Genomic DNA, 25,318 nt, shown 5'->3' on the forward strand with positions numbered 1-25,318 from the left:
AAATGAGTAATTGTATTTTATAAAAATAGGATTCATGATCTGATTTTTCTTTTAATTTTAATTTTTTAATATGAAAAAGTGTGAATTTACCATATCATGTCTCATTTAATTAATAATTGCAATTTTAATATTTGCATTAAACAATAGACATTTTATGGTATTTTGAATATTTTACAATTCTTTGCTTTATATATATAGATTCCTTGCCCTCTCCACAAGAAAAACTTTCCTGGCTCGGGGATGCCAGGGTTATCAATCCAGCTAAGTATCCCCTTCCAATTATCTCTCGACAGCTGTCACCCATTAAAATTGAAAAAAAAAAAAATTGGTTGCCTCTGCTCCTCATCCTATGCGAACCCAGCAACTGAAATCCCCTTTCTCTCTCATATCTCCCTCTCCTTCTCTCTCTTTTTGCACGGCCCCTCTCCCTCTCCCACAGTTCAACCCAAACCCTATCTCTCTCTGTTTTGACTTACTCTCCTCTCTCCCCATCTGTCTCTCACTTTGCATCAGCCACATCGGAGGCCGCCAAGAAAAGATAGAAAGAGAGGGAGAGATTGGCCTCGAAATTTGATGTCAGTCACCTCAAGTTTGGAGTTTGGCAAGCTCACCGCCCTGCCACTGTTGTTGGCGTGAAGAGAGAGAACGAGAGGGAGAGATGATAAGAGATAGATAACACCAACGATGGTGGAGGGGATGGGGACATAAAGGATGGAGGATGGCAGTGTCGAATTTGACGCCGACACCAACGAATGTGGCGCCGGGACGACAAGGGCTTGAATGTTGGTTTGAAGAAATATTTTCTTTTTTTTTTTTTTTTTTTGGGTCAAGTGTTAAAGTAGAGTTGCTTGGTTCGCATAGCATGAGGAGCAGAGGCAACCAAAATTTTTTAATTTTTTAAATTTTAATGGGTGACAGCTGTCGAAAAATCATTGGACGAGGATACTTAGCTGGATTGCTTACCTGGCATCCCTGTGCGAGGAAAGTTTTTCTCCCTATCCACACAAGAAGTTCCTCCTCAAAACAAATGAGATTTTGACACATGTCAATTTCATTGAACTTTTTCTTTTTATGAAATTCTTTTAATTTTATCATAAAAGAATTTGACAAGTGTCAAAATCTCATTTGCTTTGAGGATGAACTTTTAATTTGATGACAAGTGTTAGAATTTTTTTAAAAAAAAAAATCTGTTTTGGTAACTAAATTTTAAAACTTTTGGTGACTAAAATATTATTTATACTAGACACGGAATTTTTTTTATTGTTTATTTTTATGAATAGTTTTAATACAAATTTATAAATAAACTCAATCCTAGACATGTATTTATAAAAAAACCCAAGCACTATTTAAACATAGAAATACACCCAAAATCAACCCAAAAGTCAACTTTTTGGGTGTGTTTATAAATGGGTTTTGAGTGTATGTAATGATGGATTTTGGGTGTGTTTATATGTTTAAATAGTGCTTGGGTTTTTTTATAATTTCAACCCCATTTTGGGTGTTTTAGTGAAACTCCCTAATTTTAATTATTTACTATATGTTCTTTTTACACGGACAAAAATATTATTCTGTTTTGATAACGAAATTATTGTTTTTGTTTTTGTGTTTTTTTTAATGGATTGCGATTTGATTTTCAATTCATTACTAGTTATCCATTGTGGAGCAGTAATATAGTAAAATTAAGTAAGAGATCTCTAGAAAAAGAGGAAAGAAGAAGAAGAAAAATTAGGTAAGAGGCCCCATTTTATCACCCACGTCAGAATTGATATCCACCAACCAATTTTTGTACCGTTGCAAAATTTGCCTTCCAACGGTCATCTCCGTAGTTATATTATAATCTCCAACGGTCACAAAATTCAAAATTCAGATTTCTCTCAATTCTGCAGCAGAAGCAAACAGAAAACCATATCATATTCTGAGCACCAGAAATTAAACACACATCCATTGTTACCAACTTACCAAGAAGAACACAGTGAGAAAAAAAATGGAGGGTTCTGATAAGGTTCTTTTATCATCAACACCAACTAGGCGCTCTGTAACACAAGAGCCCTCTGCATCTGGTACGCTCTCTCTCTCAGTGTTTGTAGTTTTGATTTGCCAATAAGACGTTTGTTTAAAATAAAAAAAAATTTCAATATGCTAATAAGAGTTCATAATTCATAGTTCAAGTTTAGGAAAGACAGATACTCCATTTCTTTTTTCTTCTGTTTTGCAAAACGGAGCATTAGAAATTTAAAACTCTTTTGATTCATCATATATTCTAGTTTTTGTTTCAAAAATTGTTTTCTTTCTTTCCAAAATATGCAGACGAAAATGATCAATATCATCAGCAAGTGGGCAATTCCCATCTGCGGAGCCCAAAGAAACCAATGGCAAAGAATTACATGTCCCCAACTATATCTGCAACGTCCAAGGCCATTTCTTCAAGAAAGAACATCTTAGGCGAAAGAAATGAGGCATCCGAACTCAATTTTTCCAATACCCTTGTTGAAAAGTCCACCCATATAGGTACTGACAATGGTAATGATTCTTTATCCCAAGCCTTGCCATTAACCCCTTCAGTTTTTCAATGCCATGATGATGGTAAAGCTCTTTCTGATAGTCTATCTTCAAGGCCTTATGACCCTATAACTAATTACCTTTCTCCGAGGCCTCAATTTCTCCGGTACAACCCAAATAGGCGCCGGGAGCGTTTTCTTGGCCTAGAATATGGTGGTACCGAAAGAAATGAAGACTTGGGTATTAGCAGAAGTGGTTCTTTCGATTCCCAGAATGCTATTGATGAGGAAGCTGGAACTATTACCACTCCAAGTTCTTTGGCTTCTCCTCGTCAGGATGATCTTCTTAGCAGAAGTGGTTCTTTCAATTCCCAGAAAGCTACTGATGAGGAAGCTGGAGCTGTTACCACTCCAAGTTCTTTCGCTTCTCCTCGTCAGGATGATCTGCTTAGTATAAGTGGTTCTTTCGATTCCCAGAAAGCTATTGATGAGGAAGCTGGAGCTGTTACGACTCCCAGTTCTTTGGCTTCTCCTCGTCAGGATGGTCTTACTAAGCAAGGAGATGAAGAAGTTGAGGAGAGTGATGGAGAAATTGAGGAGAGTGATGAGGAAATTGAGGAAAGTGATGAGGAATATGAGGAGGTGAAGGAAGAGAAGAAGGGTTGGAAATTGAAAGGGCTTTTTAAAAGTTTGCTTCTTTTGTTGGTTCTAGTACTCTTTACCTCACATATATCTACTATGAACCATCAAACAGTCTTTGAAGGCATTCAAGATGATGGGTGCATTCAGAACCATACACTTGAAGCTGCTTTATTGAAGAAACTTGAAAGTGGAGGTATGCTTTGGGATGAAAAAGAAGAAAGACACATGGGTTTGGTGGAAATAGGGGTTGAGGAGGGAAAGTTGGTTGAATTTGAGAGTGGAAGTGAAGTTATGGGTCAAGGAGAAGAAGAAACACGAATGGATTCATTGGAAGAAGTGTTAGAGCTAAAAGATGAAGAAATTGAAGCTATGGAAGTGACAGAACAAGAAGAGAATGGAGTAATGGATGAGTTTGGTGAAAAACAAGTTGAAGATATTGACGAAACTTTTGATCAAATGGCTGAGAATTCTGATCAGATACCTGGTGAGGTTGATCACCTCAATCTAGTGTCTGATGTTTCAAATGATCTTGAAGAAGAAGGTGAGGTTGCAGTGGAGCAAACTGATGGAATGGTGGAGAATAAAATGGAGGGAGGACTAGAAGAATATTTCACGAACATGATAGCTGAACATGTGTCAGAGACCATGGATAATGACGATGATGCAGGCTTTGATGAGATTCTCAAGTTAGAAGCAGAAGGGAACTGGAGGGAGGAGCTAATCACCCACATGAAATTGAAAACATTTTATACAGCTCTTGTTGGGGTTTCCATATTTTCTGTGATTGTTGCATCTCTGGTGTTGGCTTTTCGCTTTAAGCAAAGGAATGGTACAAAAAAGGGTTCTTCTGTAATTGAAAATCCTTGTGCCAAACGTCTGATAATAGAGCAGAAGAAAATCAACGAGAAGGTTTCTTCTCTGCCCTTGAAGCCGTATTCAGAACCTGTGATAGCAGAGAAATACAAGCCAGTACTTCCCAATAGGGTAGAAGACAGCAGCATTGAGCATGTTTACTCTTCTTTCAGAAGGATGTCTTTGTCTTCTAAGCATTCAACTGAAGCAGCTTCTGAAGATAATTACCATAGCCAGGCACCAGCAGTCGAATTGCTTGGTGAATTTGTGGTTGGAGAGGTCAGCAGCTCATTAAGGACTTGTAGTATGAAAAACAAGATCACAGAAAGTGAAGAAAGCAACTATTCTGTTTCTTCAAAGAAGAAATTGGGGAGCAAGGTTCAGTCTGTTTCTTTTCAAGTGCATCCGACTGCGTCAGAGTTTTCTTCCATGGATTGCCCTTCAAATGGAAGCTATATTACTCCTCAGAAGATCATAAAGAAAAAGGTGAGCATTTCTTGGTGGCATAAAAGTTTTACTTAATTCCTCTTAAAAAGAATTTGACAATTAGGGCAGTGGATTAGTAATTAAATTCATGACATAATACCAATTTTGAAATGCTAGCATTATGCAAACACATTGCTTATTGCCTTCCTCGTTACTGTTTATGTGCAAAAAATGCTAATTTTGGAGGGTAGAGAGGTGTATATTTGAGACATTTTATGTTGAATCATCATAATTAATCATTTATTCTTGTTCTTTTTTCTGTCAATTTAGGAGGGTGGAAAAGATGAAGAAGTTACAACTCCGCTGAGACGATCAAGCAGAATTCGCAACAGAACAGTCATGTCTCCATGAATCTTCTGGCCTTAAATCTTATGTTCTGGCTTGCACCATAACACACAGCTGCTATGTTGTTTCCTAGTTCAGCATTCTTCCACTGAAGAGTGTCTGGAGAATTTTGGCTGTGTGATGCCAATTAGTGTAGAGAAACTGATTTGTTTTCAATTTGTCTGTAGTGTAGGGCACTCATTCTTCATTTGTATTTCTAGATTATCAGAAATTTGCAATTTTTTTTAGCAGAACTTTCTCTATAACCTTTGACTTCATGAATTAACTTAACTATATACAAAAACAAACACCGCTGAAGTTTCCTGGACTACCATGGTTGCTGGGTCTGCCAACAATGGTGATATGAAAACGGCAATGAAATTGTATGGAAGAATGGTGGAGAAAAATTCAGTGGCATGGGTGGCTATGATAGCAATGTATGGGAAGTGTGGAAATGTTTCGGAGGCCAGGATGGTTTGCGACGAGATACAGAGGGCAGATGCATCATGTTGGGCAGCAATGGTGGCTCGTTATGCTCAGAATGGCTATGCAATGGAAGCCATTGAGATGTATAAGAAAATGAGGGAAGAAAAGTGACCGTCCATGAGGTGGAAGTGATTGGAGATATTTCAGCTTGTACACAACTTGGGGATAATGAAGTTGCAGCCACATTGGCAAAGCATGTGGAGGATGAGTATCAGAGATGTCATTATGTTATAATGCATTGATCGCCTCTCTTTTTCTCAAAAACCCAAAACCAGCCAAGCCCCTATCTTTTTCTCACCTTACTCCGTAACTCCTCAAGGTTGTGATTGAGTGAACTGGACAAAGCTTTCTCATTGTTGCCCATTCTTCTTCCCAACACCCACTCACCTCAAACCTGTTATATCTCCACCTTTGAGCTCCTTTTCCTCTCTGATTAAACACCATATCCATAGTGAATCAATTATCCTTATTTGAGGGAAAGTGGAGGAAAATAATAAAAGACAAACAAGTTACAGGGAAAGCTTTCCCATGTCACTTTTTTTCTTCCCCAGTACGTTGTATTGTCTTCTTTTGAATCTTGGGTCTTCAGCATTCCAACAGAATATGAGGAACCATGGATGGCAACTTCCTTACCATCCTCTTCAGGAGTAGTTTCAAGAATCTTCGCTTTGGTTTTATAGCTCAGTCAATTGATGTAGTAATTTTTTTGTGTGTTGTTGTTCTGCATCTGTTGCTGTATTTCTGGCCTTGGCCTTGGCTTTCTGTTTTCTTTGCTCCTTTTGTTAGAAATAAAGATTTTTCAGTACATTGTGATGGGCCTCTACGCTCCTCTTGTAAGTTATTTCTCTTGAATCCCTATTTTTATACGATTTTCTTTTCATTTTTTGGTGGTTTGTGACCTAAGACCCGTGCTTTCTCTTCTTGTTGACATGTGATTTATGCGTTTGGTTCTTTATATTTTCAGTGTATTTTCAATATTACGTATCTCCTGTTCTCAATGAAGTAGCATCTCTCTTCTTTTCAGATTACAAGTGTCTTCTTCAGCCTATATATTTGGTGTGCAGCTGCTGATCCTGCAGATCCAGGAGTTTTTAGATCAAAGAAATATCTCAAGATTCCAGCCAATGAAAAGCATACTAGAAGAAAAGATTCTAAACTATGTGGAGAATCAACATCATCAATGCAAGATGCTAATACTGTAACAGTTGAAGGCAAACTTCTGGATAAGGATGTTCTGGGCAAAGAAGCGACTTCAAAAATGTCCACCAGTGATAGTGGAAAGAAGAACGCATCTGAAACTTCGTCTTGCATCCTGTTGGCTTGCTTTTCACCCCTATGGTTACTTCTCTACTCTTGGTAAGCATAATCTTCGATTCTGTGTCTTTCGTAGGATCTCTCATATGATCAAAACTTACAATCACCAACATATTGTTTCGTGTTGTATATATGAGGCCTTTGAGTTTGCTCCAATTCCAGGTAACCTAGGCCCTAGAATTTTCAAACCTCATTCACTCCACCCATCTAAACATTTCCAGAATTCTAAATGGTATGCAATGTTTGCAGTCAATCTTCGAGGCATGACTTACTGCCTCAAATGAACCTCAGTTTCTCCTAACTGGGATTGGATACAAGGATCTTATTTTCTCCATTCAGCTATATCTATGGAATTCTCTTTAAAATATGGATGACAGTTTGCCAATATTCCATAAGCAATCAACTGTTAACTTGATGGTCTTCTAATCAATGTCAAAAATAGTAAACTACTCCTGGTCTTACATTTTATCCTATATTTTCTGCCATCATTCCCAAAAGCAACAAACCAGAACCTAAAGATCACCTCAGAGTAAGCGTTTTTATTTTAGTTAGTTATTGACATGTATGTATAATGTACTGGAATCTTCATGATTATCTGCTGTATAATTGAGAGGAAGCAGTTCTCTGCTGATATTTCTTCCAAGTTGGGAAGCAGTTTCTCTCTAGTTCCTTCCATTAGCTTCTAGTCCTAATCAACCTTGTATAATTTTTGGCTTTTGCTAGTTTAGCTAAGTCATTCCTACGTCTAAAGAATTGATTTATCCGATTTGTTTTCTATTCTAGAACTAATGAAATCTAATGTTAAACTTTGCAGACAGTGTGCACCCTTTTGGCTATGATTGCAACCCTGCCACTTGTACAACTTTTCTTTTTTCACATCCTCCTTATAAAGAAGGTTAGGCTTGCAATTGCTTTCTGACATAATCATGCCGAATTTTCGTTTTACATTGCTATAGGAAATCAAATCCTTATTATAATCGTCTGGATCATTTTTACCAGTGCAGTTTTAGTCATTAGTCATCCCACCCATAGTGAATGGAAAGTAACAATTTTTGGATAATAAAATGCTTGTCCATTGAATATCTTTGTCTATTTTCACATCCTCAATTATATGGATAAACTATATAAAACCCCCTAATTTATAGGGTCATTTACAAGTTTATACTTGATTTTAGGGATATTTACCAGTACATAATCAACATCACGGAAACTTTACAATTTGCATTCGTTAGCCAAACCGTTAGTGAATCTGTTAAATGGCTGATGTGGCAAATGTAAGACCCATTTTTTGATGACTTGGATTTCCAAATGGACAAAAAATTAATAAAAAATTATATACTTATTAAAATAAAATAAAAAACTAAAAAACCACAACAACAACAACAAAAAATTAAAAATCAAAAAAAAAAAACTCATAGCCTCTTCCCCAGGGAAAAAAAAGGGCTCCCTTCCAGCCCAACCTCTAACCCACCATCCGCCGTCACCACATCCCCCTCTCCCCAACGCACCCTCGTCATCAATGTTCCCTTTGGACATCATCGGATTGGCTTTTAGATCTTGAGGCACCTCCTCAAACCTGTTCACATCATCCACATAATGTATAACCAAGTTTTCATTAACTTCAGAGAGCTCGGTGCCCGTGTTTAAATCACTTACCAAAGTACTAGGGTCTGGTATAGCATAAAAGTCTTTAGATTCAATTTCTTTTCCATTCACTCTCTTGCTAGGGTTTCTCTTTTCCTTTTGTCAACCTTCTTCATGCCTTGCTTGGTTTAGTTCGCCCAACTTGAAAGCTGTTGATTTTTTCCAATGGGGGATGTCACCGATGGCAATGGTGGTTATGGTTGGAGATGGTTCATCGCACCGGTGAATTTTATTTTTGTAGCAACTCGCCCGAGCTCAAATGGAAACCTTTCTTTGCTGGTCGAATTTGGGGGTCATCAGATATGATGCATCGCATGTGGGTTGAGTTTTGGGCTCGTCGGATCTAGTGGCGGCCAAAGAACTCTATAATTAGATGGTGGCGTGCACGTGGCAGTGATGGTGGAGCGGCTGGGAAGTAGGGGTGTCTTCCACCATGTCGATATCGATTTCGATTTCTGCAAATAAATCAAATAATAACATGTTTAGAGGATTTGGTGATGTTTGAGTTTTGGTTTGGGGATGGGTTTGTTTTTCATTGGCAAGTGGAGACATAATTAAAGTACTATAATAATTTAGTAATATGAGGGATGTAAAGTAAAGTTTGGTCTTAATCGAGGGATCATTGTTACAATTTTACCTATTAAATAAGCACTACTTTTTTTAATGTGAAAACTTTTTAACAAGACACTCAAATTAGCTTGAGCTTAGGAAACTCATATCATTAATTACACCTTTCAAAATGGTTAAGGTTCCATTTTCGGATCCGGATCCTCTGCTCTGATTTTTTCTATCATGATCTACTTAACTTTTGTTCTCCACCTGACACCTTATTAAAATTTAATCTAACATATTTAAATTGGACACATCATCCTCTGCTCTAATTTTCTCTACCATGATCTGTTTTGATTCTCTCTGTCATGATCTGCTTGACTTCTTCCCTACATATGCTATCTCATTAAAATTTAATCCAAAGCACTTTAAGTTGACACATCATCTTTAAAACAAAATCCAATTTCAATCACATATCAAAACTTTTACTCCAAACAATATCCTCAAATCCCCCGTCAATCCATACTCAAATAAAACCAGGCTCCTCGGGCTGCTCATTACTCATAAACAGAACTTTCCAAAACGTTTCTAAACTTCCAAAGCCATTCAATATATCTACCAATCATGAATGTTATCTCAATAAATCCATAAGCATTCCAAAGCGTTTCTCAAACCAAATCATAAACTTAATCAAAATCATGCACTTCAATACAAGCATAAGTTATAAAGCTCCTAAACAAGTCTTCACCACATGTGAGCAGAGGGATTGTCATATTTGAAAGAACGTTCTCGTGTATTTTTCAGATTCAATGTGAAATTGTAGAGCATAAGCATGAACAACAATCTATCTCTCTATGTTATACCAAACTCAAGTCTGGTTGAGCAAGGGCGGAACTAGGAATTTTTCAATGGGTGGGCTAGTTAAAGTTGTTATAGCTTAAAATCTAAGGACCAATTTTTGTTTGGGTACTTACTGTTTCTATAGTTTTTCTAGAAATATATTAAAGTACATATTGGGATAAATAGTAAAAGGTTGAGAGTTAAAATCATGTATTTATTAAGAGATTATTTTATTAATTGAGCAAACAAATTAAATATAACATGATTATATGCCCACAAAAATTGAATGAACAGTGGGTTACAAAACTACATTTGAGTAAGCTACTAAGTTTTTATGTGATGAATAACATTAAACTATATGTAATATATTTTAATTTTATAAAAGGCTACCTGGGCTAGAGCCCATGTTAGCCCTCTACCTAGTTCCACCCATGTGGTTGAGTTCATACAATTTCTCATGGGGCTTAACGACTCTTATTCTGCTGTAAGGGGACAATTTTTTATTGATGCAACCATTAATCCTACAGCAAAATCAGTATTCAAGTTTATATATTTGTATTTAAGCATTATTGCAAGATGACGGATCTGCTATATATTTGTATATCTATACATGCACACGTACGTACGTATACGTAGGTTAAAATTTCTTTCTTACAGGAATTGGGGGGAGCGTATTACTACCAAAAGAGCCGCCTCTTGTTCTACTTGAAAAGGTTAAATTATGAGATGACAAATAAGAAGCCCTTGAAGCTGATGAGGTCTTCTTAATCTTAGAAATGGTGGCCTTAGGAAGTGTGTAGGATCTGTAGCTACCCAAGCCACCCCCATAGCTCTTACTTTGTTTTAGTGCTTTTCTTTGATTGTAAGGACTCTCTTTCTTTGCAAGATCTCCAATGCTCTTGACCTTTGACAATGATGTAAATGACTGACACTTGCCTTCAAAATACTTCGAAAGTCCTCTTCTGTAGATTCCAAAATAAATATTAATACGCAACATCCAGCTAAAAGTATCAGGTTGATATATAGAATTAGAAATCATGAATTGAGATGAGTTTGCTTTTTGCTTTAATCTTACTTGATGGGTAGCTGGGCCATGAGATCTGACAAGTCATACAAAGAACCATGAGAATTGAAGGAAGAAGAACATGATGATGATGTTGTTGTTGATGAAGATGCATCATCTACCAACTCCAAAGAAGATGTCGATCGATCGGAAACCGATATGGATGATGTGGTGTCGTACCTATACCCATTATCGTCATCAGCACCATCATCATCATGTCCTTTCATGATCACGCAGCTATCTTCCCGTGCTTTTGTGTAGCTAATATCATATTGTGTGATCAAGCATGGAGCGTGAAGCATTTGTTCTTCACTACCTTCACCCATAGATGGAGCAGCCTATTATATCTTAGCAAGATGAAGAAGAAGAAGAAAGTTATGGATATAATCGTTTGAAAGAGGTTTTCATATATATATATATATATATATATATATAGAGAGAGAGAGAGAGAGAGAGAGAGAGAGAGAGAGAGAGACATGACACACACGGATTAGACTTGGTTGCCTGCAAGAAAGGGTGTCCTCCTCATGACATGTAATGACATGGAGATTTTATGCGTTTTAGGCAAGGAAGCAACACATACATACACTCATGTTTAGTCTAATAAAAGAAATACAAGATGCAAATGGGTGTTTTTTTTTTTTAAAAACTATGGGTACAAACGTGGACCACTAGCTAATCAAAACAACATGCAATTTCATGCACTCAACTGTCTCCCAATGTTTTCAATATGATTGCCTTATCCCAAGATTCCTCATTATCTTCTTTATATGTTACGAATAAACAAAAGAGGATAAGCTCTATATCCTTTAAGCCACCACCTACGTGCGTAAATGAGTCACCATTGGACCATTGTTGTGTCCATTTTTATAATGCAATTTTCAAGGTTCATTGGGTCAAAAGAGAAGGTTGTTCTAGATGTACCAACATTAGGGTGCATTGTTTAGATAGGTATGTGCTTACTCCAACATCTTCTAATTAGGCTACTTCCTTATCAAGAATCACAAGGGTCAAATTATTAAATTAATAAAAGAGGTTGTGTGTTGCAAATTCTTTTGTTAGTCATTTTTGTTTTGATCCTCTCCTAGTTTCTTAATTGTATTAATATAAATTTCCTAGAATTTTTTTTTTCTTTTCCTTGCTTTTGTCGGTTACGCAACATATATAGCTTAAGATTATGTTTGGTGCATAAGAATATTTCTCATCTTTTTCTCGGAAAAAGATCATCAGTAAACTTTTATTTATGTAATCCTTAGTGGATTTGAATCTCTGCTTGGATTTTTTTCTTCGTTGGAATTTGCTTATCTTTTTCTTCTAAATATGTCGTGTCATTAAAGAACATTGTTGGAAAGGAATTTGGGTTTTTTACAATAGTTTCTAGAAAGGAATTAACCGTAAACAACCAAGAACAAGGTCACTTTGATAGTTATTTTTTGCTTTTCTTTTCGTAAGTTTTGCTTCCAAAATCGTCCCAAAGACAAAATTGATGTTATAGAAAGTACAATTAATTCAGCTGCATTTTCAGATATGAATTTGTTTTATGATTTGATTAAAGAAAAAGAAGAAATTAATACAAAGAAGATAAGATGATATACATGAATGATTTGGTTCACGTACCAAATCATAATTGGACCACACCAGGGATTAGGCTGTTTACACTTTTTATAGCACCTCACCGAAATATTAAAGTGATTGGACGGACCATTAAGGCCAGCACTTTTTGACTTGATAATGTAAATCCATCTAAAGAATCACAGATGGGGACTTGATCGGCAAACGAACCTTCTCACATCTATTCAGATTAGTCTTCCTTACAGGCCTTGCCCTACGCCTACCATTATTATCTGCTCTTCTTCTACCCTTATCCACACTTCTCTGTGCCTTCAAAAACCCATCGACATCATCCTTCTACGATGTTGATGGAGATTAGGTCCATGTGTTTTCATTCTCACACAAGATTTCCACTATTCAATCTCCTTTTAAACAAGAACTCAGAAAAGTCAGTTGGCATCAATAGCCAGTATTAGTTCTCGCAATTTATAGCCAATTTGATTTTGTATATGAAATTTCAACTCACGATCTCCTCTCTAATAAAGTGTAGGGCAAATTCACATTGGAATCTGAGTTCCAAAATTCGGATTAGGGCCCAGTGATTTTTTTTTATTTTATTTTTTATAGATCAAATAGAAATTTCATTAGATAAACTTCAACAATACAATCAAAAACATCAATAAGACATCTAAAATATCAATCCCAAGAGGGCAACAAACTAACATACTAAAAGCAAAATTAACACAGACAAAAGCCGCACTAAAACTACTAACCCACATCATCACAATTAGCTATAAGCCCAAACAAAGCCCACAAACCCAACATAACCAATCCTAAATCACCCAATGAGCCTAAACGAACTCTACCACCACCACTTGAAGAAGCGCCATCGCGGCACACCCACCACCGCATCCGTAACAGATCTAGGGAAAATATGATTTCCAGCAATCTACTTGTGCATAAGAGCAAACAAATAAACGAAAGCAACAACTTTGCCATAGAACAATTGGATGATTTGCACCAACCTTCGTTAAAGACGATGTAGAATCAAATTTAAAGAATATGAGCGGCATTAGGGAGTTGGTTTTGGGAGTAGGATTTGATTGAAAACATAGACTAAAATGGGTGGTGGGAAGCTTCAATCTAACCATGGCTTGGAAGAAACCACCACAAGAGGCTTTTTATTCAAAATGCCCCAGTGGACTTATTCACTAACTACAAAAAAAAAAAAGACGAGAAGAAAGGAAGGAAAGAAGGGGCAGTGATGCTTCTTCCTCCTCCCCCCTCCATGGAATTTTCCTTTAGGATTCACAAAGGAAGAAAGCGACTAGGGTTTGAGAGCAAGCAGCTTTGAAAGGTGATTAGGGCTCAATGTTGGTGAACTGATTAGATAATTTTCCTATTGTTTTATGATTGAGATGTCGCTATATACATAAGCGGCATTAGGGAGCGGATTTTGGAAGTATGATTAGATTGAGAACATAAACTAAAAGGGGTGGTAGGAAACTTCAATCTAACCATGACTTAGAAGAAACCACCATAAGAGGTTTTTTTTAATTCAAAATGCCCCAATGGACTTATTCACTAACCTAAAAGAAAAAGACGAGAAGAGAAGAGGGAGAGGAGGGGGGCAGTGATGCTTCTTCCTCTTCCTCCATCTATGAAATTTTCCTTTAGGACTCAGAGAGGTAGAGAGCGGCTAGGGTTGGAGAGCAAACAACTTTGAAAGGTGATTAGGGCCCAATGTTGGTGAACCGAATAGATAAATTTCCTATTGTTTTATGTTTGAGAGTGTCGCTATATACACTCAGATATTTGATCACTACACCTAGCATTCAAAAAGAAAATTTGTAAATTTATTATAAAATAAACAGAGTATGAAAGTACCACTGAATATTGGGGTGGGATTGTATTTGCTCTTTTGGTATTAGACTGATAGAATTTTATCTCTCGGATAAAACTTTCTAACTCTCTTATTTCTCTCTCACTTTCTCTCTTCTGATTGTTGCGTATCAAAAGCTTGAAGATTGCCTCAATTTATAGGCGGATTGTGTAAGCTTCACAACTAAAACATTTACTCTACAACCACAATATTTACTTCTTACTGTTTGTAAATAGTGACTAAGCCTATAAGTCTTCAACTCTAAGACCAAAATAAATCCTAAGAGGGCAACAAACTGGTATTTCACTTCCAATATTGTTCTTCACTTTCAATATGTGGGCCATCCATCATTTACAACAAACTAAGAAGACAAGAAACTTGGGGAAATAAGCAATCCTAGAAACTGCTTATGTGTGCAAAAGGTTAATTTTAGAAGCAATCCTAGAACACTTCTTATGGATTTGTCTTTCTGATATTTATCCATAATTTTCTTATCGAAAAGAATGACTATATGAAGGGGAGCTTTGGCGTGTTAAAGGAAGATTAGACTTAGGGTTCTTTTTCTTGTGGGGAAATCCTAAGATACTTATAAATTTATATATAAACAAAAACTATAAAACTCAATTAACAAGTATTACAGTTTGATAAATAAAAAAAAAAAAACAAGTATTACAGTTTTGCAGTAGGAAAGAAATAGAGGGTTTCTTATGGTAAGGGCGTGTAGCTCGAGTGGTTAAAAGCATTTACCGTCTCCCCAATATCATTTGTTTAAAAAATATATTAAAAAATAAAAAACCAACATGATCTAGCCTAATGAAAAAAAATCTTGACTTGTTGATTAGTGGTCGTGTTCGAACCCCCACAGCAGTGTGCCTCTAATTTAGATTATTGTACATACTAACAAAAAGAAAACAACTAAAAAAAAATTGCTGGTGAAAAATAAAAAAAAGGTTAATTTCAGTGTAGGATCCTGAATTTTCATGAACCGATAACATATTTTCATTCGGTTAAGATTATTAGAGTGTTGCCATACATATAAACACAGATATATGATCATTACACCCAGGCCCAGCATACAAAAGAAAACTTACGAAATTTCCAAATGTTCCCTATGATAACATCACAATAACATGAAATCCAAGCTTTTTCAAACTTAAAAAATGCAGTCAATAGGAGCACACAGCTGTGATTAAATTCACAATTAAGAAAACAAGGAAATCAGAGAAGTAAATGAAACAATCCTAGAACACCAATAGTCGCTGCTTCTGTCTGCGCATGGTTATTCCCAGCAGCACCACCAGTGCCAGTTCATGGCCAAATAGCAGGTAGTAGATGCAAGCCCAAAAAGAGAGAATTTCAAGATATGAAAACGATGATGGTGAGATGAGCTACAGCCCCTGGTCAATCAGGTAGTCTCCCAGCCTCTCCACAATAATATTACATTGTCCCGGAGTCAAGGGCTCGTCATATATACCGAAAACCAGAGCCTGGCCGGTTTTCTTCACAGTAATGCCACTAGGCCCTGCAAAAGAAATCAAATTGAATTAACTTCACGACACTCTGAAAGACGCAATCCTTCTTAAAGATCCAGTCAGGCACTAACATATAGGCCCCATATAGACCAGAACCGCTTTGCATAGACAGCAACCACAACATCATAAGGCCGCATGAAAAAGGGAATTGAGTGCAAATCTGGTTTGGTGGTTGGTAATAAAACTTTATAGAAGACAAAGCATATGCAATTGGGCAACCATGTGTTTGCGTACTTTAGCGTGTAAGTGAGTCTATAATCAGCAGGAACTAATTAAAATAAGGAACCCAAAAGAAAATCTAAATACAAAACAGAGGAATATTTAAGGTGGTCCACCTGTGGGACTCTTGATCTTGAAGCTCTATTATTATTCCTTCAAGGACATACCATTATCTAAACCCCTATAATAAGCAGCATCTGCGAATGCAGAATGTTGACTGCAACATGAAGAAACTTTAACAAATGAAATTGATAGTTAGCAAGTTTAAAAGTTAAAAAGGTGAACAACCATGAGTCCCACTACTTATAACATGGGTGCACATAAAGTGCTTTACAGTCTTCAACGCATGCTTTTTGAGCCATTCATGTTAAAAATCCTCTGTTTACAAATCATGGCTTGAAAAGACCTTTTCTTTCAAAAAATTATGGGAATAAACTGTCATTTGAGTACAGGATGCCCATTATTAGGACTCAAATCGAGTCTTTACCCGTGGTAAACTCAAGCTCAAACTGTACCTTGCCTATATCATATATATATGTATAATATTTAGTATCTATAGCATATATACACTTATATAAATCTGCATTGACATGTAATTATACTAAAATATATAGAAACAAGAAGCTGAGACCCATCAAGCTTGAGCTTTGCACAGCTGGTGAAGTTCAAGTAGCCCACTAGTTTAGCATAAAAAAGAACCAGTTCACAAGTGAATTGATTCATTTATACTGAACAGCCAGATACATTTCACTTGAGTACAGTATGTCCACATTTCACGCTCACTTGTAATATATGAAATGCAAGCCTGAGATGATATTTTTTAAATATAGGATTTTTTGTGGAATTCCTCTACTCTTATTGTGAAATTTAGTAGATGTTCCATAAGAAATGTCACAATATGCTCTTGAGTAGGTATTATATATGCATACATATAACTGTTCTCTACAAAGGCCTTTCTTTGATTCACATTTCTTAGCAGTTATATTAGATTTGAATGGCTGAGATACGCATGAGCATTTTCTTAGTCTAAAAACTGAAACAAATAACGGAAATCTCTTCCGGACCTTGTGTTAAGTATGAATTGAAACCCCAATGAAGTAAAACACTTTTCAAAGAGACTATTCTCAGAAAACTTATTTTCATTAGAGAGAAACGAAAAGAAACACTCAATTTCCATTGCACCAAAACAAACTGAGCATATAGATATAAACCTACCCCCCACTACAAGAAAAATAATGGAAACAGTGATATCAAATTATAACCAATTAGTATATGATGAAGGAGAGGAGCAAAGTAAAGAAACCTTCTTTCCACGAATGACAGCTCCACCCTCGCCCTGAATAACCATGTACTTTGTGCCACCAAGATGTAATCCAGTTGGAGCAAGAGACCCTGGCTCATCGAAATCTTTCATTATCGCCGTAATTTCTTCAGGCTTGAACTGCACATAAACAAGCAAATCAATCTCACTCTCTTCCATCACTCACTAGAGACTAGACACTGCCGCAGCTTAAATGAAGAACGCAAAATGTGCTTATGATGCAAAAACCCACCTGAATTCTTTCTATCATACATTGTCAGCAAAACAGAAAACATTTTCTCGGCAACCAAACAAAGATCAAATACCAAAATTTCAACACGCAGAGCACAGATCATTTAGAAAATATCAATCACAAACCACATCAATCAATCACTTTGAAAAGATTAGGATTTCAGCAAAATATGAACTAAAGTGGTTAAATTAGTATTCATTAGTTTTACAAGTAACTGCATTTGCAATCCAATAACTTCACTTCGCCGTTAATTTTTTTTTTTTTTTTTCCCAGGAAACAAACAGAGCCTAAGTTGCACAGATCTAATAATGAAATGAAACAAAAATAATCGCAGAGGGAAAGTTGGAGAAGAAACCTTAGGGAAGGCGGAACTCTGGGCCCACACACTACCGTCGTGACCGACGATGGCCGCGGAGGCCAGATGGTGGCCGTCGATGTCGCACATCAAGTGATCGTCGACGTAAACCTGCCACGACATTTTGTGATTCAATCGTGACCGTCGAATTTCTCAATTAACTTTGATTTTCTATAATTTATTAATTTTCGTCTACGGTCGGAGCCCTCGCTGATATCTGGTTCAAAGGAGAAAGGTATTTATATACACACACGAACAGAGAGAGATGCCTGAAAACTCAAAAGAGAAAAGAAGGTGGGAATTTGGTGGGCCCAAATCGACCGTTGCGTAACATAACACGTTGGTGTTGCGTCGCTAATCTTATCTCAGCCGTTGGATTTGAACATGATTGATTGAGTGCTCCTCACGTAGGAGGACCACGGGTGATTGAGAACTTCTGCTTGTGTTCATGGTCACGTGGGACCCACGTGAGTTAAGTTTGGGTTTTCTTCTCTTTCGTAGGAAAACATACATGAATTGTGTTCCTAAATTGTTTACAAATTACATTGAATTGCATTCTAATCACACATAGTAAATTTCACATTAATTGACAGGATTTTCTCATAATTACTCGGCCAGTATTATTAGCATTGGAAAATGAATCTATTCACATTTTCCGTGTGTACATAAAAAGTATTATGAATTTACCACTCTTTTGCAGACACGTACATTCTACATATTGTTATCATATAAATTGAGAAAGAAAAATAGAAAATAAAAGTTGGTGAATTCATATAATGAACCAATTGCACCCAATTCCTCTCACACCATTATTATCTTTGATTTGCACACAATTCAAGATCCGACATGATAAAATTTCATCTCATTTTCAACCGTTAGATTGAATTCTCTTATCTCAATCTAAATCCGGCAAAATTTACAAATTTATAGCCCCACGTTGGAGATGCTCTTACATCGGATAAAATTTAACTTATTGTAGCTAGCTGTAATCAAAATTCACTTATGTGCTAGCTTGCTGTAAACAGAAAGCATTGCTACATTTTGGGTTTTTGATTTGCTCATTAGGAAACCTTAATGAAGACATTCAACTAATGTAATACATTGGATCAGGTAACTTGAAGGTCCGATTGCCGACATTTGTCCCTAAGATATCACTCCATTGATCACCAATATTCCCAATTATTCTAAATCCACTCTTCACAAGCTTAGTTCTCTCTGCTGATTTGTACACATATGATGTGTTGCCAGAATAAGTCGATCCCCTGCAAGCCAAAAATGTCACTAAAATATAAACAGTAAATGATCTAACCCACAACTGTAAACGAAAAGTTATAATTTAAACCGTTAACTATAACCCAAGTGTAAGGGTTAATTTGGGAATATTGATTCTTACTTGAGCACAAGCTTCTCCCAAGTGTGATATCCGACGTTCTTGAGATTGGTGGTTGTGACATTTCTTTGATCTTCTCCACTTCCTGTTATGAATACAACCTTCACTCCAAGTTTCAAAAGCTTTTTGTAGAGCTTGAGACTCTCAGGCAAAGCTGGGGCTGTGCCTTCTAAGACCCATGTATTGAATGCAGTGGAATTGTATAATTCCGTCCTAAAATTTCACATCTTTAAACTATAAGGGCTCAACCCTACCAAAGACAAGGACAAACCTTCATCATGCATGTGATTTTCCAATAATCCATAAATTATCAGGAAATATTTTATTTATAAAATTTCTCAATGGATTTTCTTTGCTTTTTTTATTTTTTATTTTTATTTATTTATAGAAACTTTCGATTTTGTTTTTGATTTAATCAAATATTCAAATTCAAGAGCGATAATTCGAAATAATATAATAACCTCATGCTATCATCCCTTGCCGGTCTACCCTTCTTGTAGTTGGCCATTCCTTAGCTCATCTGTTTATTGGTGAGTGAACGAGGTTTGTTTTCAGGGGTGGAAACTAGAAAAAATATTGTAAGGAGGGCCATGGAAAAAATTGACTACAACTCAAGGGTGCCAATTAGGGATATTTTTATAAGTATATACACAACAATTGAAAAGAAAAACTCACTGAAAGAGGCCCAAAGAGCCCTTGCTTGGTTGTTGAGAGAAAATTGAAGGAGAAAAAAGTTATGACGATTTTAAAACTCAACAGTCCAAGGGTTATGACGAAATTAAGAACATTCCTCCCTCCCTGTAAGGAGCTATTTGTCCCTATATATATAAAATCATATGGTCTCATACATATATATAGCTAATTAAAAGTATAAAAAGAAAATTTTCTTCACACGGGTTAAACTGTAATTTGTTTGTAGGGAACAATGGCTCTTTCTAAAGAGAATGATAACATGCGTCGGTGTGATGTTCACATTGAAAAATCTCTCACTTACAAAGAATGAGCCAAGTATTTTCCTTATACCATACTCGAGATAAAATGCACTTACAACATTGCCAATTTTTATTTGGTCAATAAAAAGCCTTAATCAAACATGATTCAAGTGTTTTGCAAAAGCAAAACAAAAATCAGAACACTGATATATCAACTAATGTAATACATTGGATCAGGCACCTTGAAGGTCCGATTGCCAACATTTGTCCCCAAGATATCGCTCCACTGATCACCTGCATTTCCAATTATTCTAAATCCACTCTTCACAAGTTTAGTTCTCTCTGCTGATTTATACACATACGATGTCTTCCCAGTATAAGCAGACCCCCTGCAAACCAAAAATAATGTCACTAAAACAATTACAAAACCCTAAAGTGTAAGGGGTAATTTGGGAATATAGATTCTTACTTTAGTATAAGCTTCTCCCAAGTGTGATATCCGACATTTTTGAGATTGGCGGTTGTGACATTTCTTTGATCTTCTCCTCTTCCTGTTAAGAACACAACCTTGACTCCAAGTGTCAAAAGCTTTTGGTAGAGCTTGAGACTCTCAGGCAAAGCTGGGGCTGTGCCTTTTAAGACCCATTCATTAAATGAAGTGGAATTGTATAACTCAGTCCTGAAATTTTCAAATAATAAGTGTAAGTGGTGTGGGTAGAGATTCGAAACCCCCTAGACACTCCAATGAGTATTTGTGTAAACCCCCAATCGCTTGTACTAAAAAAAAGCATTATTATGAAGCTAATGATAAAAAAAAACATGCACAGTGAGGGAGAGAAAGGTACTTAATGATTTCTTATGCTAATACAATATTAATAAAATATATTATGTTCTGTCCAATGAGGCATTGCTTTGCAATAAAAATAATGAAGGCATTTCTATGTGAACCAGAATTGGGTTTATTTATAAATAGAAATAAAGTATATTCTATATAATTTAGAGTGCCAGAGCTGGTGGTTTTGCTAATCTACACAATGCATTATTCATTAATCAACTGACTTAATTTAGAACTTACCCAAATCCATTAACAGCATAATAAGGTAGATTAGAGAGTGTAGTTTCATCAATATCAAACACCCACACATTCTTGCCATCCTTTGTAAGATTGAGACTCTTAGCATAGAGCCAAGCCCCATTAGTGACCACTTTTGAGTCTTTTCTGTACTGGTGGCCAAGCATGTAGTGCCCTACATATCCTTCACATTCTGCTGGAACTGTCTTCCAGTTAATAATGTTGTTAGTTTCCACCGCCAACCGCCAACTCAGGCAAGACAAGCCGGGGACGCTGCCTCTGGCTCCACCGGTTTTTGGCGTGAGGAGATGGATATGGTGGGTTAGAACTGGCTCATAACCTTGGGTGGTTGATACAATTGTGGCCAGGAAGAAGACTAGTGCTACTGGCAATATTTCCATGATGTATGACATTGTTTGAGAGGAAACTTTGTTGATTTGAATTGACAATTTGTCTTCTTTAAATAGGCTCTACTAAAGCTAAATGACCCTAGGTTTGTAGGATAATTACTTGGGTGGCCCTAGTTGTATATATGGTGCCAAAAAAAAATGCACAAATTGAACTGTAAAATCACTCTTTATGAGCTGGAATATATTCTTTTTACGATGTACCACTTGAGTTTTATCTTTAAAGTATGCTCATTTCTTAAAGAAACACTAGCACTTTTTGCTATTATTTGTCAATAATGCAATGACACATGAAATAACATTTTCACATATTATAGCATTATTCATCAAAGATAACAAAACAGTATTATTTACGTTTTAAGCCAGTTTTTCTGCGTTGCTTAAGTTTAAAGTTTACCTAGCTAACTAGCTGGCTCTTTTTTTTTTCTTTTCTATAATATCTTTTTGTTGGGGGGCGGGAGAGCTTATCTGGATATATGTAAAGAAATGCTTCACATTATTCACATTAATGTTACAATATTCATGCTTTTTTGTTTTTCTTTTGACCAAGTCATGTAAGAACCACAGACACACACACACACAAAGGTGACACCATCTGATCACAGAGACTCAACAAAAGGCAAAACGTGCATATATTAATAAATAAATAGAATAATGCAATGATATGTCTGTAGACTATATGCACAACGTGCCACTGATAATAAAACTTAAATATTTGAAGATAATTCGAAGACAATTATTTGCACCAGTAGTGAATAATATATTGTTCTTGCTTAGTATATTCTATTTTTGGTAATAATTGGTATATGCTTTTACTACTAAATTAATGCAAAATGCCATCACTTTATTAGGTAGCATAAACTTGTCGAAAAGCATAAAAGTGTAAATAATTCTTTAATTCATTTTTAAATTAACCACGAGGAACAAGAGTTTAAAGAGTAGTAAATTATTTAGAGAACAACCACGAATATGGAAGTTAAGATTGCACTAATTTGTCTCTTAAGTTGTCCCAATGTGTATCATCATCATCTTTCTCAACATTTGATACGTGTTTATTAACATAATCATAGTTAACTCTTTATTTCGTATTTATGAAATCGTGATTATGTCAATATATACGTGTCAAATATTAAAAATAATGATAAAGGTACAACTTAGATTAAAATAATGAGCAAAAATACTCCCCAAATAAAAATCAGTATCTAGTGTGAGTTTTTTTAGTAGTGACAGCAAAAGAAAAGATGAATAAGGAAAGATACGCATACCACTCCACATATAGAGAAAGCATCCTCTTCTTATACGGATTAGGAAATTCTGTATGGGCAGCCTACACCTACCACCACCCACATGTAACATGAAGTTTGCTGAGCTTGTTCTCCTTTAGGACTCTTTCAGCCTCCAATATTAAACCCAAAAAAAGAAAAGAAAAAAATTTGTTTTTTTAATCCATGCCATGCACGTGGTCTGATTCTAAATGCATTTTGAAATTACATGTAGGATAACTAAAAATGCCTAGAGATGGGTGAATAAGCTAATTTAAGATTATTATCAATAAATAAAAATAAACTTCCAAGCATGATTGATATGGCTTATCAATCCTGAAATGTGCAGAGCTTAAAGTAAAGGAACACGTAGATATTTATTTTACGTGGTAAAACCCTACCTTTGGGGAAAATTCATGGGACTCCTCAATCCAAAATAAATCCACTATAGAATGAAGATTACAAGAAATACTCACACACTTATCCTAGACGCAATATAGATACTGTTTACCAACTTCTTCGTAACTCAACTTATGTCACGAGATGATCTTCGATACTCCTTGTGTTGAACGCAATATTGATCACGATTGCTTCAAGCTCGACTGAGGATAAACGCCACCACGGTCTTGGTTTCCTCAACCGTATGCGTCACACATGGGCGGAACCACACTAAGGGCTACAGTGGGCTATGGCCTAGAGTGGTCTTTTAAGAAAAAAAAATATATAACCTATATATTTAACTTACCTTATTTCCATTTTCAACATTTAAGTAAATGTCTTTGTCATTTTACTTTTATTTATTTTTATTTTACTCCATTTACTTAAGTTTACAATGTAAATAAGGAAATACCCTCCATTTGGATTCAAATAAAAATACTAGAAAATCAAATTCCCACAAAATCAAAATATGAAAAATCAGTTTTAATGCAAAATACGATTTAGGCTAAAAATGATGGCTCATTAAGTCAATATATACTTCATACTAAAATCCCGTAAAACAAGTCTTCTTATTTGATGTGTGAGGAATAAAAACAGCCAAAAATTATCTTGAGAAAATGATTATTCCGAAAACCGATTTTTCATACTTAGTCAATATTTTTACGTAAAACAACTTTTCATGTATGATATGAATGCATGAAGTAACCTAAGGTCAATCTAGGTAAAAAGCCTTAGATGTTCAATCCACTATGGTCTTAAACCCTATTTCGTTTATGTTAAAACTTATTGAAAATTAGTCTATAGAGCTATGAACTAGCTTGATTTATATGATTTCATATTTACTTTTATTTCTAGAAAGACTATAGAAATTGGAAGTACCAAAAAAAAATCGTTAAATTTTAAGCTAATAACTTTAGTTAGCCCGCCTATTGAAAAATTCATGGTTCCGCCATTGGCATAACAGAACATGCATATGAATGCAATATAAATGATGAAAGTATTTTATAAATCACCAACTAAAAACAAGAGCACTTGATGACTTATTTCAAAGATATGCACAACAGCTTTTTCTTAAAAACTCTATATGCTCAACACAAATGTCAAAAGTTGTATTTGTCAAAAGAGAGACACACTTCTTTTATTCAAAATTCACTTTCCCTAGTCAAACGGAAACACAAGAGTCCACAAACACTCTTCAATTATGACTATCAAATTTAATCCAATATGGACTCTAGTGAAAGACATCATAACAGGAGTTCAAGAGACCACAAATACTATTCAATTATGAATATCAGTTTTGATTCAATATGGACTCTAAGTGATGACGCCAAACAACCACTCTTTTATGGTGAAACAATCTCTTAAAATAAGTTAATTAGGAGATGAGCACTGGGCACGTCATTGTAGGAAACGCTAATATTTTAACTTAAATCAAAATGGCATTGAAAATAACTTCAACTAGGAATTCTATTGTGAATGCATGATTATGTCATGATTTACCTGAAATCAAGTTTCTCATATCGATCAAGATATGCTTCGAAAATCCAGGACTGAATGTGTTGCGCCAAAACTTCCAATAAAAAATATTCACACACTAATTCTCAACTTATATTAGAGTCTAGAAAATGTCAATATAATTTTCGTACCGTCAGATTTGCAACATTCACGGGATATTTTTAGATTCACAAAAGATAGTTTCAATTGCTGTGCCATTTTTATTTTTGTAAGAGGTTGCCTGCCCCCCGAGAAACATGACGATCAACATATCAAAATGTATGAAGAAACGAGCAAAACAATTAACAAAAAAGTACTTGATTCGTACACTACACATGCAAGTTGTTGCTTTATTTCTTTGTTGGGGTCCTATCATGTCTATGGAAGACAGCAAAACAAAAGCAAGGCCACACAACTAGAAATGGTGATGAACAATGCCTTACTTAGAGCCTTAATATAAATAAAATCTTGGTGTTTAAAGTAAGGGAACTTTTGTTTTTGTGACAAACTATGATTTTCATGTTGAAGAAATA

At 35.7% G+C, this 25,318-nt stretch overlaps 4 protein-coding genes across 8 annotated transcripts; 1 reads left to right on the forward strand and 3 right to left on the reverse strand.

Moving 5' to 3' along the window:
• Positions 1–1,497: 1,497 nt before the first annotated feature.
• Positions 1,498–5,053, forward strand: LOC103327823 (uncharacterized). Its single transcript, XM_089050144.1, has 3 exons — positions 1,498–2,060; positions 2,308–4,478; positions 4,749–5,053. Exons 1-3 carry the CDS (start codon positions 1,985–1,987, stop codon positions 4,827–4,829), a joined length of 2,328 nt encoding a protein of 775 aa, XP_088906270.1. The 5' UTR covers positions 1,498–1,984; the 3' UTR covers positions 4,830–5,053.
• Positions 5,054–7,922: 2,869 nt separating this feature from the next.
• LOC103327821 (protein OXIDATIVE STRESS 3 LIKE 2-like) lies at positions 7,923–11,111 on the reverse strand. Of its 3 annotated transcripts, XR_016126016.1 has the most exons (4): positions 10,711–11,042; positions 10,291–10,597; positions 8,259–8,701; positions 7,923–8,178 (listed from the first exon to the last, which is right to left on the reverse strand). XR_016126016.1 is itself a non-coding variant. In XM_089050145.1 (3 exons), the coding sequence occupies exons 1-3, from the start codon at positions 11,022–11,024 to the stop codon at positions 8,543–8,545; spliced, it is 780 nt and encodes a 259-aa protein (XP_088906271.1). In that variant the 5' UTR covers positions 11,025–11,111; the 3' UTR covers positions 7,923–8,542. The 3 variants fall into 3 exon arrangements, 2 of the variants coding, with proteins under 2 accessions (XP_088906271.1, XP_008228406.2); XM_089050145.1 differs by having other exon boundaries at positions 7,923–8,701; positions 10,711–11,111; XM_008230184.3 differs by lacking the exons at positions 7,923–8,178; positions 8,259–8,701 and having other exon boundaries at positions 10,158–10,597; positions 10,711–11,041.
• A 4,383-nt stretch (positions 11,112–15,494) lies between these two features.
• On the reverse strand, positions 15,495–18,024 carry LOC103327819 (profilin). Its single transcript, XM_089050916.1, has 3 exons — positions 17,791–18,024; positions 17,187–17,323; positions 15,495–15,655 (listed from the first exon to the last, which is right to left on the reverse strand). The coding sequence occupies exons 1-3, from the start codon at positions 17,911–17,913 to the stop codon at positions 15,520–15,522; spliced, it is 396 nt and encodes a 131-aa protein (XP_088907042.1). The 5' UTR covers positions 17,914–18,024; the 3' UTR covers positions 15,495–15,519.
• A 686-nt stretch (positions 18,025–18,710) lies between these two features.
• On the reverse strand, positions 18,711–21,613 carry LOC103327818 (acid phosphatase 1-like). Of its 3 annotated transcripts, none has more exons than XM_089050914.1 (3): positions 21,188–21,606; positions 19,184–19,393; positions 18,711–19,052 (listed from the first exon to the last, which is right to left on the reverse strand). In XM_089050914.1, the coding sequence occupies exons 1-3, from the start codon at positions 21,595–21,597 to the stop codon at positions 18,875–18,877; spliced, it is 798 nt and encodes a 265-aa protein (XP_088907040.1). In that variant the 5' UTR covers positions 21,598–21,606; the 3' UTR covers positions 18,711–18,874. The 3 variants fall into 3 exon arrangements, with proteins under 3 accessions (XP_088907040.1, XP_088907039.1, XP_008228404.2); XM_089050913.1 differs by lacking the exon at positions 19,184–19,393 and adding an exon at positions 20,582–20,791 and having other exon boundaries at positions 18,745–19,052; positions 21,188–21,608; XM_008230182.2 differs by lacking the exons at positions 18,711–19,052; positions 19,184–19,393 and adding exons at positions 20,181–20,501; positions 20,582–20,791 and having other exon boundaries at positions 21,188–21,613.
• Between the last annotated feature and the right edge of the window lie 3,705 nt (positions 21,614–25,318).

Source organism: Prunus mume, linkage group LG4 (assembly GCF_029339155.1).
Source record: "Prunus mume cultivar Tortuosa linkage group LG4, ASM2933915v1, whole genome shotgun sequence".
Lineage (NCBI taxonomy): Eukaryota > Viridiplantae > Streptophyta > Magnoliopsida > Rosales > Rosaceae > Prunus > Prunus mume.